The 15,988-nt window shown below is 25.6% G+C and overlaps 1 protein-coding gene across 7 annotated transcripts; it reads right to left on the reverse strand.

Moving 5' to 3' along the window:
- Positions 1 to 537: 537 nt before the first annotated feature.
- Positions 538 to 15,414, reverse strand: LOC114125249 (putative sodium-dependent multivitamin transporter). 7 transcript variants are annotated; one of them, XM_027988823.2, is made up of 11 exons: positions 15,170 to 15,414; positions 5,164 to 5,310; positions 4,879 to 5,100; positions 4,489 to 4,713; positions 2,949 to 3,064; positions 2,561 to 2,803; positions 2,326 to 2,500; positions 2,045 to 2,257; positions 1,838 to 1,983; positions 773 to 983; positions 538 to 686 (listed from the first exon to the last, which is right to left on the reverse strand). In XM_027988823.2, the coding sequence occupies exons 2-11, from the start codon at positions 5,269 to 5,271 to the stop codon at positions 645 to 647; spliced, it is 1,701 nt and encodes a 566-aa protein (XP_027844624.2). In that variant the 5' UTR covers positions 5,272 to 5,310; positions 15,170 to 15,414; the 3' UTR covers positions 538 to 644. The 7 variants fall into 7 exon arrangements, with proteins under 7 accessions (XP_027844624.2, XP_027844623.2, XP_027844620.2 ...); XM_027988822.2 differs by lacking the exon at positions 15,170 to 15,414 and adding an exon at positions 6,162 to 6,744; XM_027988819.2 differs by lacking the exon at positions 15,170 to 15,414 and adding an exon at positions 6,159 to 6,743.
- Positions 15,415 to 15,988: the final 574 nt, after the last annotated feature.

Raw genomic sequence — 15,988 nt, forward strand, 5'->3', positions numbered from 1 at the left:
GACTATAGTAAAGTGTATCCATTTGATAAGATTTATTTTTTTAAACCATCATTGGTACCTATATTGCGATTGACTTTTTGTTATTTCATAATTATAATTTTGTACATTTCAATGTTAGGATAATGATCATTTGTTGCATAGTAGATGACCAACTATAATTTGTCTTTACAAGAGTAAAGAGTATCTCAAGTAGTATGGTCAGACTACACTCTTCGATTAAATCAGTTTTTGTAAATAGCAATTGTTTCTGATGATTGACCACAGTCTAAAAATTGTCTTACTGTATTAATCTTACCAGCGGTTGCTGGAATAATAAAATGATGCTTCCAGTAGTATTTTGTTAGTCATACCATTACAGTTGCTCGAGGTTACTTTTATGTAAGATAGAATATATAATATATACCCTATATATTATCACTAACTTTTGTTAGTCTATGGAAAATTACCAATATAATTTACCTGCTTCATTAATATAGCTATGATTTTTGATTTATTATAGATGTCTTTAAAAATAACAATTTAATAATAAACATCAAAAAAGGTTTATCATTATTATTTATTATATAAAACACATATACCAGATAATATGAATATAAAAAGATCTTCAACAATGTATTGTGAAAAAAAAAAGTAACCAATTCATTTCAACTTAATATTTGATTTAACTCATCTGGACTTCTTATATCCTGTAAAATAATACCAATAATGAATAATTGGTAAAATAAAAAAAAACAAAACAAAAAATTATATATAGGTACTATAAAAAACAAACCATTTTGACAAAATTTTTTTTTTTCAATAATAATCCATGCTTTCTTAATCGTTGGGCAACAAATGGTGTAAATAAATCTGGATTATCACAATGTGCTTCTTTGAAAATTGAACTAACCACAAGTGCAACTAAGAATGTTACCAAAAACCCAAGAACTATACAGTATAAATAACTAATGCGATACCAATAATAATTATTATCATTTGGTAACCTTAAAAAAATAAAATTCAGTAAATTAAAATATTAGTAATACTTCAGTTTTATAACAATTTATTTCAATCATAATCTCCAAAACTTTGACTACTGTTGGATAAAACAGCAATGTTTTATCATTTTTAATTTTTTAATTATGAAGTAATAAGTTTGATAAAAATTAAGTTGCTTTACATTATATTTTATTAGTTTAAATTAAAAGTACTATTAAATATTGAATTTATATTGATGAAAATAATTTATTATACACTGCTGTATGAACATTCATTATTTCAATGTTATTAAAAATATTTTTTATCATTACTAAACAACATGATGTAATCCACTATTTGCTCATCTAGACTTTAAATATTTTTTTACTAATTACAGTAGAATCTCAATTAATTGCCAATCTTGGGACCAAAGCCTTTATGGATAATCGAAAAAACGGTTTAACGAGAAACAAACATATGATTTATTATTTTTTCAATAATTATGTCTAATTAACTTCAATACAAAAAAACGTATGGAATCGCAATATAATGTTTTATCTCACCCATAAAATGTATATATCACTTATCTAGTGAATATTGCTAGAAAGTTTCAGATAAACTAGCTCACTTATAAAGCAATATGATATTATTGCAGTACATAAATAGTGGTGGTTAATCGGTGAATGAATAATCAAAATTGTAGTGATTTTACAATAACTATTAACTACTCATTCTAACTCTAACTTTTAAAAATCATAAATGTTGTTTAGAAACGACTTGAAATATTTAGAAAATATTAATGATTGTCTAAATAATTAGTAAGCTGCAATAATAAAAAATCAACAAGCTTAAAAATATAATATAGTTAAGCTGTAATTACTCATTATGTAACAAGGAAGATAGTTGAAGAGTTTCATTTAGCCCTGAACATCCATTTATGTATGTTGGCAAATTTTTGTCTTTAGGTCTACCAAACCCAATTAAAAATGAAAATACCAAGCCAGTTACAAGCCCAGTCAATGAACCCTACAATAATAAAATAAAGTTAACTGAAAATGTATTAAATTAAGTATTAGAAATACAATACTTTTTGGTTAACATGAGGTAATAGTATTCCCAAAGTAAATACTGCCAATACTGGTCCGCCAATCACTCCAAATATAATCAATGATGTTTGAAGTATTGAGCCCAAATATTGACTCAAAAAAGCTAATAGCAAACAAATTGCACCATAGGTAAGGACTAACATTTTCATATAAAATACTCGTTTTTTATCTGAAATCTCTTGTTTCATAAAAGGCTATATATAAACAGTAGTTATTATTTTAATATGCATAACAATTAATAACATTAGTAATTAAAATATACCTTAAGATAATCTTCCATTGTAACTGCAGCTAAAGAATTAAGCACTGGTGAAACAGAACTTAGTGCAGCTGAGAATATACCAGCAACAAATAAACCAGTTAATCCTGGAACTGAGCCCATAGTATCTGATACATACAAAGGCATTAACTGGTCACCGCGTGATATACGACCTGACCTTTGGAAATTTTTTTGTTACAACTTTATTCTAAACTTGTAATATAATAGAAATGAATACTTGATAGGATCACAATCGTGGTATTTTGAAAACATTGCCAACCCAGAAAAACTTGTTGAAATAGATAGCAATGACAAAAGGGGTAGGCTACACCATAAAGATTTCACAGCTGTATTGTAGTCTTTCATAGTTAAATACCTCTGTACTTGTGTTTGATTAATTGCATACAATGAAACATAGGTAAACATACCACCAATCACCAGACTAAACCAACTATGTCTTTCTGTGGGATCTATATTAAAACTAAAATATTTTTACAATTTAAAAAATAAATTATTGAATGGTTGTAACAAGGTCATCTTTGTTGTTAATATGAAATATCATTTTTATTAATGTTTTAATATACTTTAATGTTCTATTTTCTATCTAAATTTAAAATTGAATGTACTTATTAAATTCAATTCGTCCATATTTATCAGCAATCTTCCAAATTTGTGATATTCCACCAGTTTCATACATAGCAACTCCAATTACAGCAAATATTGAAGCAAACATAAGTAATGACTAAAATTTTAATTGAAATAAATAAAGTTTGATTATTGAAATAAACTAGGTAATCAAGCCGAGTTCTCGCTAACTCATATTATTTTATACATATATAAATTAACTAACATTTTCAAACACATTATACATAAATGACACAATTCCACAAACTAGTGTGAATCTGGCTTTAATTGAATATTAAATCTAATAGAATAACTGAATAAATATGTTGTAAATAGAAGAAAAAAATCTCCAAAATAAAAATTGTAGAATTTTTGTACTTTTATAATAATAATAAAAAAAAAATTTAAAAAGGTAAAATATTAAGTATAATGGTATTATTATTAATAATAAAAAATTAAGAGTGATATTCCTATGAAAGTACTATGTAGGTACACAATATAAATTATAAAACTTATTTTCAATAAAGGTGTCATAACAATAATAAATATGGTAATGTATAAATGAAAACGAAACTCCTAGAAAATTTGACAATTTATAAATTACCTATATTCTATATTATGATTTATACACATACTTATTTTTGTATACCAAGTAGTTCTTTTATTGAATAACAGAATATTTCAAAATCTATTAACATTTTGAAATTTCTAGTTAAATTGAAACTTTTTTAATATTTTATTGCTTTATAATATTTTATTTTTCTTTGAATGACAACATAAATTTTTTATTTTTTATTCTAAAACAGAATATTTTTTGGAGTATTTTGATGCATAAAAATTAAAATTTTAACGTTTATGAGTATTTAAACTTTAGATAAGCAGAGTAATAAACCAACATTTTGTGAAAAGTGGGGATATCTCCGTACTTCTCCATTCCACTTACCTAAATTATAAATACTTATTACTCATGAACTGCTAATTCGAATTTCAATTTGAATGCATTAAAATATTCTACTATAAAATATGAAATAAAAAATGTATGTTGTCATTCAAAAAAGTAAAAAAAATAAAAATTAAAATAAAAAAATATTTTAAAAAAAATGTTGATATATTTTGAAATATTTATTGATTTTTGATAAATTAATAATTACCCAGTATATTAAATGAAAAAACAAAGTATTTATAAAATTAAACACAGATACAGTTATTAAAAGTTATTATTATTTGTATACTGCTATATTTTAAACACACCAATTAGTTATTTAATTAATTTTTATAGTGGAGTTATTTTTCCTAGTAAGGGGACTCTTTTTCTAATTACCATATAATGTTGTAGGTATTAACCAAAATATAAAATACTTAAATACACTCAAGGTGGTAATTTAAATTATTTTATAATTAATAAATATGAATGAATCAAAAACTTAAATTTATGAAACTAGTATAAAAACAAATGTATATTATTCAATAATTTCACTAAAATATCAAATAATACAGTTAACAAAATATACTCGACTATAATTCTTTTTACTAAATAATTACTTGAAATACGTCTGTAATAATGACTGCTTTAATTCCTCCAATTGTTGAATAGAATACACATACTAAACCCACTAGTATAATAGAAGAGGTTAAGGATAATCCAGTTATAGCTCCTAAAGCCAATGACGGCGCATACAAAACTATTGACATATAAAGGATCATTTGCATGCTAAACGCCATAGATGTAAAAGTCCTTGTCAATAGACCAAATCTTCTTTCTAAGTACTATAATTAAAAAATATATATTATTATAAGTATCCAATTGAATACAATTATTATTAACACTAAGTATTGCATTTTCTAATATCTAGTAAATATGTGAAAAATAAATTGTAAGTAAATAAAAGTGAGAAAGACTATTCTATTTTCAATACAAATATTACATCTTACTTCATAAACAGACAAATTTCCAAGTTTGAAGAATACAGGTAAAAATACGTATGCAATTATTGGAGTACCCAATACATAAGATAAATTAATAGCAACAAATTGTGTACCATGGTAATAGTTCTCCGCACTCACGCCAAATAATGTTATAGCAGACATAAAACTGGCCATCAACGAAAATGCTACAGGTATAATGCCTTGATTTTTATTGCCCAACATATATTCCTTTAAAAATTGAATTTTAAAAATAAAAATTTCAAATAATATTATAAATTAACTAAAAATTACTTGTGTTGTTTTCTGTTTGCCACCAGTAAATCTGTAGTATATACCTATTGAAGCTGACATTAGTAACATTATTGCAAACACAATATAATCAACGATACCAAAAGCCATCACGATCACTAGTATAGTTTAATCGTTACAAATAGGTACCTGAAAACACCGAACTAAGTTAATAAAACTATTTATTTACTATAGTAACTATTGGTAAATATTTTTTATTTAGTACCTAATTATTAATTATATCAATTGAGTTTAATAGGTCATTGCCAAATTCCAATATGGTATTTTCCATTTAGACATGAATTCTTATAAGTATAGAGAATACCATACATTTAATAAAAAGTAACTATAGGTAATATATAAATATAATATAATAAAAACATGTAAAAATTTTAAATACATGTTAAGTTCTGCTCCAACATCAATATAGACATTTCATAATTATTTTCACTAACTGTCAAATCTTTAAGTGCTTACCTACTTTTTATTATTGAGTCAATTCATATAACTGATATTTTTAGTAAGATGGGAACTACAGATTCACGATTTAATTCAAAATTCATAATAGAAAATTAACTTTAATTAGAGGTTTAAACACTTGAGAATCATTATGACTTATGAGCACAATTTACTATTAAATTCAACAGAAATTTGTTTTAGTGGTCATTGCCACTGTTTCATATTCTTACATAATCCATACTACCAAAGAACAAACTACTACGGATCTCGCAATTATATGCCAATTGCGATATTTGTAGCTATCTAAATTCTAAATAGTCGATAGGTAGGTACTCGATGACAAAACGAATAAATTACTATTAAACAATTAAATGATTTTAAATAATGAAAAAGATTAGAAGTTCAGACTGATTAGCTCATCTTTTATTTTGTTACATTTATTTATTAAAACAAGTAGTTATATAAATAGAATATAGCAATTTATTAGTAAAGTTGCGAATCGCGATTGTGGATAAACGTTTATCAATAATTGCGGTTACCACGTTTTGCCGTCTGCCGATTGCCGAAGCGCCAACATCTGGTCATGCTTATGTGCACTGCTTTTTGCCGTAGCCATTGACAATAATACTACAAGTAGTGATTGCAGGTACAATCGATCACTTAATTGACATTTTTATATTTATCGTGATAATTCGCAAATCGTGATAATAAAAACCATGTGGACAGCACATGTATGGCTAAAAAAATACTCGTGAGACAGCACTATTAAAGAATAAATACAATTTCTTCGTGGTGCATTATACGGACATCACGACTTTAGTGGCCATAGTACAGTCACATAAATAATAAATTAATAATTATTATTACATATTTCGTTCTGTGGAACAATATACCTTAGATCAGAAGCACCATTTGAGTTTTTTAATAGGGGTGTGGTGTCTGGTGCCAAAATTTAAACAGGCTAATTTTTTTTTTTTTTTTTTGGACGGACCAGTGACCACTTTCTCTTCATCATAGTACTTTAGTATACTTTTTTTATGTACCTAGTTATATGTCTATAGCGCATATTTTATTCGAGACTCGAGTATTCGACTGCAGGTATAGACTATATTTATTTTATTATTATTTTTTTAAATTAAAATAATTTAAAAGTTGGATACCTAGGTATCAGATATAGCTTTTATCATGCATTTAATATATTATACTAATAGAATAATAAATACCAATAATATTTATTATTAATATAAATAATAAACATAAATTAGCTTCATGTCTTCAATAATAGATTATGTATTTTAGTTATAATTTTATATAATATATTTAAAATATACTATAATTTAAATTGTAAGTATTATCACAGAATAGATTAAATATTATTATTTGTATATATTAGAGGAAAAAAATTGGTATTTTTTTCAACAAATAATTAGGACTTAGGTCGAATTCCAAACTCATTGTAAATATTTAAATTAATGAAAGATAAAAATGTTTACAAAATACAGTATTTATAGTTATTGTGGACCTGCAGTGATGTATTCCGTCATACCAGCTGAAACATTTTTTTTCCGGTAAAATTTTTAAGTACAAATTCTGAAAATGGTAGTATAAACTACAAAATTATACCTAGTATAATTCATGATTGAAAAAAATAATAAATAATTCAAACATAGTGGTGCCAGGGTGCTGGGTGACCCACTACGTACTTGTAAATGTTATGGTAAACGAAGAAAAAAATGTGCCCTTCGGCCGGCCGTCTTGATTTCACTCGCCAAATGGTACCCTGGATTAAATCAAAGAACAATATTGTAACAAAAAAACAATTACTACAAATCTAGTATATAGGTAGCACGATCTTAGTAATCTAAGATCTTACTATCTTAAATCGTGCTACATAGGCACAACATAACATTCTAATTATTTTCGAGTAGTTAATGAGTGTAACTTTGTGAATGTCGTCCGAGTTAGTTAGTTTGTTAATTGAGTTAGATATTTTTTACACTTTTTATAAAAACAATTTTATCTTACTACTAATGTTACTAATATTCAATATAGCCCCATTGCTTTTAGATCGATCAAAGTTAGATTTACGTGGTGATATAAATATTTAACTAGCGGTTGCCGTTGACTTTTTTTTATACTTTTTGATTATTGGACTTTATTAATTTATTTGTATACTTGGAAAAAAGGTTTTTATAACTATTGCTAGTTACCCTATTTGCCATTCCCTCTGCTTATTTAAACCAAATGTTTATTAATAACACTATTTATTCAGTATTCGATGTGTAATAGTGCCTTTACAGTTTAAATCTATAAGTATTTTTATAAAAGTATCCTGCTTCTGATTTAACATTTTAATTATGAAATTAAATATATAGTTTTTCATTAAACAAAAATAATAAAAACTAAAACACCACTACGATAGAAAAAAGTTGTCAACAATCAATTTTTTTTGTACAAATAACATATTAACTAGTTACTCGTAGATAATTTTAAAAGAATTCTATCCTAAACAAAAAATGCAAAAATGTAAATAGTAAATAAGTGTAACAATTGAAATAAACAATTTGATAGCAGCGAGGCTGATTGCTGAATAATATATCATTTAGATATTTCTAAATTATAATATAATATGATATTGATGTACCAATGAACAATGTTATATATTTTTAAAAATTATACATTTTTTTAAAATTTTTTTTTTTTTTAATTATACATATTTATTTTTAATTATATTTTAGATTCTGAACGAAGTGATGAATGTATTGATTTTACAATGATGTGTGTTTTTTTGTGTCTGTGTACAGCATAACTAGTCAAAATAATGCTTCAATTTCAAACTTTGGTAGGTAGTGGTTTCCGATGGCAAAATGAATATCCTTGGTGCATTATAGACGTCAAAAGTAAACATTTTCCAACAGTTTACAAAAAAATCGAGAAAAACAAAAAAAAAGTGACAGAAAAACGGGAGTTTTTACGGAATACCAGTTTTTGACCAAATCGATTTTTTTATATGGTTGTAACTCAAAAACTAATCTCTGCAGTAAATACTTGAAAATTTCAAATGTTTATAATTTCGCTATTAATATATTGAAGTGTTGATAAAAAAATTTTGGATGTCCAAAAAACTTGAAAATTTAATACAAGTTTTCTTATAAGTTTTTCTTATTGTAGTTAAAAAAAATCAAAAATCGTTAGTCACAATTTTTTTGATTGAAAATACAACACTAAGTTTTCCATAAGTTTTCCTTCAAGTAGCTATAAAGAAAACTCGACGCATCATTATAAGAAAAATTTTAAGTGCGTTAGAATTTTAAATTTTTACTAAATAGCTTAACGACAACGATTTATCCTCAAATGATTTTAAATATTTGTTATTATTCAAAAAGTATAAGTCGTAGATACTTGAAAATTTCACCAGTTATTTGGATTGACATTTTCTTATAAGATTTGATTTTCAAAATATTTTGACTTTTTTTGAGCTATTTATAGATAATTAAAATTTTCAATTTTTCTAAGAATTTTTTTTTGAAGTGTTGATAAAATAAATGTTGGTAGAGTCAAAATACAAGAAAAATTAATACAAAGTTCCTCATAAGTTATTCTTATGGTGATAAAAAAATTATAAGAATACATAGGCACAATTTTTTTTTATTAGCATTTGAAGTTTAAATATTGACAAAAATTCGTCAAAATCATGAATATTTGCAAATTATTTTGTAGGTATAATTCATAAAAATTGTTGTAGTAGTTAAAAGTTGAAAATTTAATACAAGATTTTCCATAAGTGTAGGTTACAATAATTATAAAAGAACATACATTTTGGTGTATTCAAGCCATTAAAACATTAGCCACCTTTTGTACCAACCATTGGAAATTATATTCTATAGGCTGACAAATCATCTCCGTTCTGAATCGTTTGTCGTATACGATGATACCTATCATTGAATTCAAATTTAACACTTTTTATAATACATAATGGTGATCCACACGGCACCTAATGTACAGCAGAGCGGTATCCACTTATCCACTTTTTAATTTAATTAAATTTTTTTTTTTATTATTATACATATAATATATACTAGCTGAATTACCCGTAGTTGCCGAGTTTAAATTGATTGGTTTGGTATTAGCAGGTCGGCGGCGCGGCGATCCGTGGTTTCTACGGCAGTGGCGGCGACATTATTATAAATTTATTTTTATTTTTTATTATTTATATTTTATATTATTTTTTTTTATGATTTTTATTTATTTTTATCTATCTAAAATAGATAATAGACAATAAGCATACTGTAAATAATATATTTGAATTGCATCTATACATAATACATATTATACATATTATATTACCTACCTATGTATATTACCTATGTAATTTATTTAGTTCTTTGATAATTTTACAAAAACTGCCTCGTGTTTTATTTTTGGGAAACATTTTTGTACAGATAAATTGGTACTAGCTTATACAGTTCGAAGGAAGTGTTACGGAGTAATATTATACGGGTTCAATGCACGGTAAATCAAATTTGTTTAAATATCTAAATAAAATTACAGTAATTTATTATTAACTACAAGTGGGGAAGACTTAAGTAGGTAGTTAAGTATTTACTGATCGACAATTATTAATAAGGTATCGAAAGTTCAAAAGCAAATAAGGTCATTCCGCTAACTATTCGTGATTCATCAATCATTTTTTTTTTTTTTTTTTAATTGAACTTAAAGCACATTAGATGTTGAATAGATGAGGATGTGAGGTACACACACATACTCCGTAACAGATTACAGTAAAATATGCTGTGGCTTGAATAAGTCATACACTCATATCTATACGGCTACACTGTAAGGATTAGCACCACTGTGACAAAACTACAAAAATAGGTGTCTTGAAATTATTATCTAATATCTTCATACGATTTTACCATGACAATTAATATTAAGTATATTTTAATGATTGTTAATAATATATTAACATAATTAATAAACTATTTAACTATTTGTAAAATGTCTATATTATATATAATTATAAAACTAATAATGGAAAAAAGATGAAGAAAACCCACAATCCACACGCATTATATTAAAGTTAATATTTGATATTTGATATTTTTAATACCATTAATTACCTAAAAGTAAAAAATAATTAAAAAGTTACGCGTATATTTGACGCCCTTGTCTTAAAAATGTGTAACATCACAAGTTTACATTCAGTGTGTGCACTTTGCGTTTAGTTTGGTTAGTTTTAATAATATCAAACTTCAAGGTAGGTATCTAAAATTGTTTCGCGACTTCGCGAGAGGTTGTTTTTGAAACGTTAATTTTGAAACGTTTAACTATATGGACCATATTTCCAGTATTTTTCATGGCTAAATATACTGGCTTAATACGTTGTAAACAATCGCGGGAATTCTCCTATTGGTTATTGTTTGGAATCGTACTTTCATGGAAAAAGTTATTGAAATATTTTTAGAACTGAAATTATCTTGGATGACCTATATGATTATATAATGTTCATTAATATTTCGAAGAAATAACATATTTTGTTGGAACGTGATGTATACGCTCTATAAATATATATTATTATTACTTAGATGATAATTGATAAATGTCTAGTGTTTTATGATTATAAATGTATTATATTATTCATATCTGAAAATATTTTAGTTGGAAATTATTTTAATATACTGTAAGTCTGTAATATTTATTGGTAGGATTGTTGGAACGTTATTCACTTTAATATTTGTATTTCCTAAGGACCTAAGACAACTCATAACATTATTTTATCGGGTCGCGACAATCAGAGACACCAATAATAAAAATCACGAAGACTTTATAGTTGGTATTACATTAATATTATATAGCAATATGCCAATATGGCAATATAGTATATACCTAATTAGTTACTGTTTTTTTTTTTTTTAAGTGGTGATAACTTTTTTAATTTCAAAACAATTATACTCCGCAGCACTCATTAGTAATAATACTCATACTTCACTGTAGACTGCACCACTTTTTAAGAAATAATAAATGTATTAATCCGTAAAACCTATGTATATATTTGATATTCTATATTTTTAATTGGAAAATAAAATATTTTAAGAACCACGCCCGCGTTTGATGTTCCCGCTTTAAAAATGTATCACCACAAGTTTACGTTCAGTATGTACCCTCACATTTAGTAAATTTAATTTCGTTTTCGTAAAGTTTTAGTCCAAACTTTTAATAATATCTAACTTAAAATGAAGGTAACATTGTTTAGCAAGAGGTTGTTTTTGATATGTTAATTTTAAAGTGAGTTATGCTTAATTTTTAGATTATAATATTTAACTCAGTTCATGGGCATAGGCAACAAATATTAAAATTGAATACCAATTATACAATATTTTGTCCATATAAATTACAAACTTAAAAACATAAAAAAAAACCTATTAGATACAACTGAGTTTCAGTTATAGTTTGCTTGAAAATTAAAATATCAAAATAACAGAATACCTACCTATATAAATTATATTATTTGTTATGTAAGTTCTAATTTTGTGATTATAGCTTTAATACCAAAATATTTTATCTATAATCAAACTTAAAAGTATTAAAGTAAGAACATTGTAATATACTAATATGGTATTTGTTCTTTGGTTCTTATGATATTTAAATTTTTTAGTGAAATGTATATTGTATAAGTTGTCAAGTTGACAGTAGAACATCAATAAATATTAATTTAAATAATAACGCAAATTTTGTAAAACGGATAAAATAAACGTTCGTCATGTTTTTGTTATTCAAATATTTACCAGATAACTGAAAGTAGGTACCTATACATATTTACTGTATATACGAATAACCAAGTATATTAATGCGTAAACTAATGCGTCAACAAACTGTACAATTTTGGGACGGCGATATCATTATTAAATCTGTATCGAAATTCGGAGACCGCGGAGATACTACCACTTTATATTATTTATAATTCATATTTGAATAATATAATAGTCTATAACACCCGTAGGTTACCACAAATCACAATCTTATTATATGTAGAACACAATTATACATGTATTGTACAATACACGCATTACATTGTCACTATAAAGTCACCGCATTACACAGTCCCCGTGTACTCGTATATACAATCGGCATTTATAGTATGATAGCAATGCGTGGTGTTCTGGTTTGGAGATTGCAATAATTGTATTACCTAGTGTACGTAGTAAGTTTTAAACACGATAAACTACTTTCTGTTCTAGAATTCGTCAAAAAAGGTGAAACATATAGCGCAACCTCAATGTTAAGATAAACTGTACTGCGGTCAGTCTTTCGTATATTATAATATACCTGCGGTATTTAATTTTTTTTACTTTAAGTAGGTACGTGATTTATCTAAAAATTTAAAAGAATCTTGTCATCTCGTTTTAAAAATCCAACTAGATATTATAATCTACGGTATTGTTTCAATAGTTTTGAATTTTTTTTTTTTTTTATCATTATAATCATATATAGAACAGTACCGTATATAATACAGCTCAATTATACAATAGAAAGTATAAATAAAAGATCCTCAGCTATTATATAGTATTATGTTTAATGTACAATGTATATTGTAGTATTAAATTTAAATATGTTACCCACACGGCTTCTCTTCACTCTTTACCGACACGAGTCAGCAATTATTTTTTTAGGATTATACACTAATACTATATTACATATAGATTATGTATTATACAACATAGTATTATATAGTTTATGCATATATTTTTATTACATAGAACTATTTAAAAGTAGTACATTTTAGTGATTCACGATTCTCATTAAATCGATATTCGATTTGAATTATTGACTAAAAACTGACAATCTATATTAACCATATGAAAAATACAATTAAAAATAATATCACTCGTATAATTGATCCTAAGTAGATTGTAGAGCAAGGGTTCCCAACCCGCGGTACGCGGAAGGCTCACCATGGAATGTAGATGGTGCGCCGTACGCGAAGACATTTTTTGATAGTATTTTTTTTTGTTTTATTACTATTTACAATCAATATTATTTACTTAATTTGATATTAGCTAATTTTATAAATATCAATGACATGTGGTTTGTAATTTTATAAATTTCAATTTAAATATTATTAAAGATTTAACTAGAATTTTTTTGCTTTCATAAACATCAATATCAAATAATAAAACTATATGTTGAAAAAAATTACTGTACTTCCTAATACAGTTTTAGAATTAAGGTGGTACGCGTATCGATTATAAAAATATCTGGTGGTACTCGATGATAAAAAGGTCGGGAGCCCCTGCTGTAGAGTATTTCGATGTTGCTATTCATTGAGTACATACGTCTATAATACGAGTAAGTTATTTTCTTTTATGAAATAACAATCATTATATTGTTTTATAAATATTAACGTTTTTATAAAAATAGTCATAAGTCATTATAAAACCACATTTTTAAAAAAAAACATTATATTATTATATTTATTACTAGAGTTCGAAAGTGATGACTTTAGGGTCAAACTCAAAACAATTAAAGAATGACCTAAAAAATGCAAATATGACATAAAAGTATAAATGTAACAAAAAAAATATTTAAATAATGGCTTGAAATAAATAAAAATTTTTTTTTTTTATTGTACAAAATATATATTCATTATAAAAGCTTACAAACTACTCAAAATGAGTACTATTAATAATGTACCATTAGAATATATTTCAATACTTGATTTTAAAACTCAGAAGTGAAGTACTTAATAGTAAATTAGTGAGAGTTCAATAACAAGGTATAGTCGGTATAGGTAATTTTTATTTGGCGAATCACGAATGATGTGATTTAATAATAGGTTTCTGATAAACTCGACAGTGTTCTAAACTAGTAGATGTTGTAAATGAGTAAAAATGTAGGAAAATACTTTAAAAATGTTAAAAAATAATATACAACGTAAAAAAGTCAGCAAATGCAAAAAATAAAAATTAGTTATTTAAATTCACATGCTATTGAATTACATTTTCTGTTATACATGAAAAAAGAAACATATTATACTCATTCATTAAATCAATAAATAGGTAGCTTTACCAGAGACATTTTAACTTATTATTATTAATTTAACAAACTTTTGTTGTAGTCCTATAATGTAATCATTTTTTCCAGTGTGAGAAAACGTTTAATAAGTTCTGCAAAAAAAATCATATCAATTTCAAACGAATAATCGCATACTAATTTATGTTCAGAGCACCTACGCCTCTCCACTCCGTCACTGATCCAAACGATTGGATGATACAGCTATATATATAGGCATATTGATGTCGTGGAATTCCTTTAAATTATTTTTTTTTTCAACATAAACATAATATATTACATACCTAATGTGTTTTCAGTATAGAAAATATGCCTAAATAGAAGTATATTGTATATTACAAAATTAATATAATTCTGAACTAAACTATCAGCCTTATTGTAGAGGTATAGGTAGAGTTATTAAGTTTACAAATTTACAATACTATTTACCATTAAAATGTATAATATTAATAGATGTTACAATTAGATATAAAACTTTCACCTGCGTATAATAGTCCTCCGGATAAATTATAATATAATCCACTATAGGTAGTTATGGAAGGAATCGATAAGATAACAAGCACTGCACATATATATGATATATTAAAATATGAAATAATATTATTTTAATTTTGAACCAAACCCATTACACGTTGTCGGGTTACTAAAAATATACAAATTGTTCATGTAAAACTGTCGTCTAACTGTTGTATCGTTACATTCAACACGTCCTAACACTCTTAACCTACTGCGGTGTCAGAATTCGTCCCCTACTCCGTAGCCAGTAATCGACGTACAATATTTTGTAATGGTATATTATTATATTGTAATGTGATTGGCTTGGAGTACAAAATAAGTACCATAGAATTTATATATAGATGTCACTCGTTAAATTGTTAATACGAATCACGAATTACGATATCTTTATTTGTATAGTATATCTTAATTTGTGATACGAATATAGCGTATAACAATTAAAAGGTAGTAGATAAATTTGTATAAACATATATTGATAATATGTTATGTCATATGTATATTCTGATATTCATAAAGTGAGATAGTGGTTAAATGGTTAAACCTAACGTAACCTAATGGTTAAATATACAAATAAGTACTGGTTATTTGGTATATGGTTTTTTTTTATAAGCGTTTAAAGTTCAAATTTTTACGAAACATGTCAAAATTACGAATTAATTTCCTATTTTTTTTTAACTATTATTTATAAAAGAAGTTGAGCGTTGGCCTAACTTAACCTAGTCGTAGAATGTAAAGGTACGTTTTCCCTGCAGCATCCGGACGAGGCGTTGAACGCTGTACTATA

The sequence above is a fragment of the Aphis gossypii genome, chromosome 1 (genome assembly GCF_020184175.1).
Source record: "Aphis gossypii isolate Hap1 chromosome 1, ASM2018417v2, whole genome shotgun sequence".
Classification (NCBI taxonomy): Eukaryota; Metazoa; Arthropoda; class Insecta; order Hemiptera; family Aphididae; genus Aphis; species Aphis gossypii.

Excerpts from the sequence above, each read along its gene's own strand:
- LOC114125249 (XM_027988823.2), bottom strand. The coding sequence starts at position 5,271 with ATGGCTTTTGGTATCGTTGATTATATTGTGTTTGCAATAATGTTACTA. Across the intron at positions 4,714-4,878 it reads GAAATTTGTCTGTTTATGAA|TACTTAGAAAGAAGATTTGG; the intron begins GTAAGATGTAAT and ends TTTTAATTATAG. Across the intron at positions 2,501-2,560 it reads CACGATTGTGATCCTATCAA|GTCAGGTCGTATATCACGCG; the intron begins GTATTCATTTCT and ends AAATTTCCAAAG.